The 3,904-nt window shown below is 44.5% G+C and overlaps 1 protein-coding gene across 1 annotated transcript; it reads right to left on the reverse strand.

Annotated features, from left to right (window-relative positions):
- Positions 1–471: 471 nt before the first annotated feature.
- Positions 472–1,278, reverse strand: bhlhe22 (basic helix-loop-helix family, member e22). The gene has a single exon (XM_026292571.1). It carries the CDS (start codon positions 1,276–1,278, stop codon positions 472–474), a length of 807 nt encoding a protein of 268 aa, XP_026148356.1.
- Between the last annotated feature and the right edge of the window lie 2,626 nt (positions 1,279–3,904).

The raw sequence follows: 3,904 nt of genomic DNA on the forward strand, positions 1-3,904 counted from the left end.
ACACACACAAAAAATCAAAAAAAGTCTCTTAGGTGACTCGAAGCAAAACCCGCAAATGGATGAGGAAGCAGCAGAAAGGTGAGGCTGAACTAAGGTGTCCATCTGTTCAAGTGAAAAAGTCGCAAAATTGTCAGGTCACCAAAATCTCCAAAAGGGCACATAAACAGAGCAAGTGGTCAACAGCTCACTCAGCACTTTCAGCCACTCATACAAGCCTACTGTTCTTCTGTTTGGTCTTCACTGTCATTCATACCAGCGCTTTAAGGATCAGTTATATACACAATCAAGTATTGTTTCAACAAAAAGCGTTTTAATGCGTTTAGTAAATATTATAAAAGTATTCAGCGGCAATACTTCGTCTCTAGTCTACTGACTTCAACAACAGTAGCCTTACAGGTTTTACTCTCCAAAAGTGTTCTTAAAAGTGGCGTCTGTCTCTTATGTGCTTCTTTGAGTCTTTGTCAGGCGCAGTTAAGGCTTGTCAGTGCACTGTTTGCAGAGGCTGGAGGTGGCGTTGTTGAATAGGGCACATTTATCGGGGCAGGAGGATGCAGCTACCCCGGTCGAGAAGGGATATCCAGGCGGCTGTTCGTACGCGCCTAGACCGGGAGCTGCGAGGGCAGTGGTGGCCGGTATCGAGGCAGCGGAGATGGCTTGGCCCTGGTTGAGATACGCCACTAGCCTCCTCATCTCCTCCAGTGCCTGAGCCTGCATCAGGATGTAGTTTTTGGCGAGCAGCAAAGTGGCAATTTTGGAGAGTTTCCGCACTGACGGGCTGTGCGCGTACGGGATGACCGCCCTAAGCTCATCCAGCGCGTCGTTCAGATCGTGCATCCGTCGTCTTTCTCTGGCATTGATGTTTAACCTCAGTAATTTCTGTTCTTTGGTTTTCTTACCTCCTTCTCCTTTCCCCGCGGCCACCGTCCGCCCGTCTGTTAGAAGCACCATGTCACACCTGTCGTCACTGTCATCGTCGGGACTCTGCTCTCCGCCGCTGCTCTCCGCCGCCGAGGTCCTGTTGGCGCTCTCCCCGTATTTGACACACAAAGATCCGGTCGGCAGACCCAGCGGTGCCCCTCGACCTCCGGCCAGTCCACCCGGCTGAATCGGGTCTGGATCTGTCTGGTCAAAGCAGCTGATCGGTGACTGGTGGTCTCTGGCTGGTAGTTCAATGCCGGCCGTTGACCTGAAAGGGTCCATTTTCTTAGTGGACACGGCGCTGAGAGTTTTATGAAAAATGTCGCCTGCGCTGCCGTTCAAGTTCATCCTCCGGTCCATAGCCTCGTGGGTTCCGCGTTAGTGCAGACTATGGTCTCTGCTTCAAACTCTTGACGCGTCTCAGTGAGTTCCTTCTTATGTTTGTCCTTTCCAAGTTCACTTATTACCGGTGAAGTTGCGGGTTCGCTCGACTTGTCAGCTGATGTGTGGAGACGAGGACGGGACTCTTGTAATAAATGCTGCTCTGCTCCTGCCTCTCTCTACCTCCCTCTCTCACATTCTCTCTCTCGCTTTGATTCACCTTCTCCGGATCTCCACGACGATCCTCGTTACGCACAAGACGCCTGCGTCTTTTTACATCATTATCTCGAGGCTAGTTATTAAGAAGGATTCGCCTATTGGGACAGATACACACGCTCCTCTCTCTATCCAATCAACTTACCGCTGGAATTAAAGGCGTTTTACGCTGTACCCCCCCCCCCCCCCCCCCCCCCCCCCCCGTTTATAAAAGTGTTTTTAAAACGCTCTGATTATCAAAGTAATTTATTGATATGACGTTCAATCTGTGTTTGAAGTGAAAAGCTGCAAATCAGAGTTTGGTCAGTTCCTTATTTTGTAATTTTGTGGCTGTTTATTTCATGTTTCTTCATTCTTTTGGCACTGAGTTTTACCTCCCCAAACCACCTGAATTCAGTAAAAATGACCAGCCTGACTATTTTCAGACCTAACATGAGACCTGTCTTGGGTTGCACTGATGATGTATTGTTTTTAAATCACGTCTAGGCAATACATTTTACTTTACTTTGACTTTTTCCAAGTCAAATGTTCCCCCAACATGTACATGAATGTCTTTGCTTCCCTGTTTCCCCATCCCTTTGCCATATTTACTTGTACTCATACTGCCATCTACTGGCGTGTACGGTCTAGTACAGCACTAATGAAGAGACAACCTTCATCAGCTTTCTCAGTTCCACCCTTAGCACAGCATCATTATAAAACCCATGTAGAGCAAAAAAAGGAAAAAAATAGTTTAGTCAAAACCTTAAGGTTTCCAATAATGCGCTGTGCCATTAACCATTACAAGGGGGAATGTAAAAAAAAATATATAAATCTTACAAAAGAAATGTATAATTTCTTCTAACCTGAGGATGAAACCTGAGTTCTCTGGCTCAGAAAGTATCCAGACTGTTAAAGTCTTTCTGAAGTGAATTTAAACTGATAAAACTGCCTATTTATTCATCCTATAATTAATACTGCACAGCGACAAAGTAGGAAAAATTGTTTTAGCAAATTTATTGAGTTTAAAACATACAATTACAAAAGTATTCAAACCCCTAACTCAGTACACTTTTGAATGCTCTTTGACAACAACAATTACAACCTTGTGTCTCCCTGGGTGAGTCTCTATAAGCCTTGCGTGCCTGGATTTGAGCAGTTTAGCCCATTGTTCCTGGGAGACCCTCTCAAACTGTCAGATTGGATGGGAAGTGTCTGTGAAGGGTTAAGGTCTGGGGCTTGCTGGACTACTCCAGGTCAGACGTGTCCCGAAGCACCACCCTGTTCTCAGGTCACTGCATCCTGGAGCAGGTTTTCTTCAAGCACCTGCCTGTCTCTAATGCTGAGGAGCACACTGTGGAATAAAGACTCATAACTCTGCTCATAGTCATAAGAAAGAATATTATTATTCTGACATTATATTAACCGTTACACATGATCACGTTAGATAGAAATTGCTAAATTATGACAAAGACAAACAGTAATATAGGCACCAATCAAAATCTCTTTTCAATTAGTTGTCTGTCCACCTACCACATTTCCTGTCCATCTGTACATTATGTTACAGGCACACTAACAAAGAACAATGCCAAAGGCTATGAGAGCAGAGTCATAGTTTGAATCGGCATAACCTCAAAGTGGTCCCAGTTTATCATGCACCCAGTTATTAAAATGACCAGCAGTCTTGTCAAGTAGGGATATTATCTCTGCTGTGCTATCATGCTGGTCTGGGGGAAGCACACATTAAATGCTGCCCAACTCAGGGAAGAGTCCTGGTGGGTCTAAACTTTCCATTTCACAATTACACCACTGTGCTCCTGGGAACAGTCACATCCTTAGAAATGGTTTTACACCCATTCCTTGATGTATGAGTCGTAATAGGATGGTGCTTTTGCGCGTGTCAGGTGTGAATTGCGCATGCATGTGCATGCCCATGCGTGCATGTGCATGTAGTAAGTGTGTCCGATGGGTTCAGTGGATTGTACTGTGGGTGGTTCCTAGAGTCCCAGGTGTAATGGACCTGATCTATTTTTCATAGACCAGTCGTATACTTCAGAGTCCAGACATATTTTTGAAAGCCTTGATCTATTTTTCTGGTTCAGATGTATTTTTCAGAGACCAGTCGTATTTTTTGGAGACCAGTTGTATTTTTCGGAGACCTGATGTATTTTCATAGACCAGAATTATATTTCAGAGTCCAGAGGTATATTTCAGAGTCCGGACGGATTTTTCGAGACCTGATCTATTTTTCTGGACCAGACGTGTTTTTCTGAACCAGACGTATATTTTCAGAGATCTGATGTATTTTACAGGACCTGATGTACATCTAGTCCTGAAAATACGACAAGTCTTTGAAAAATATGGTTTCTTAAAAAATACATTTAGTGCTGAAAAATAAGACTTGTTTCTG

This window comes from Mastacembelus armatus, chromosome 20 (assembly GCF_900324485.2).
Source record: "Mastacembelus armatus chromosome 20, fMasArm1.2, whole genome shotgun sequence".
Taxonomy (NCBI): domain Eukaryota; kingdom Metazoa; phylum Chordata; class Actinopteri; order Synbranchiformes; family Mastacembelidae; genus Mastacembelus; species Mastacembelus armatus.

Bases quoted from the DNA above. Each gene is read 5' to 3' on its own strand.
- bhlhe22 (XM_026292571.1), bottom strand. From the start codon at position 1,278: ATGGACCGGAGGATGAACTTGAACGGCAGCGCAGGCGACATTTTTCAT.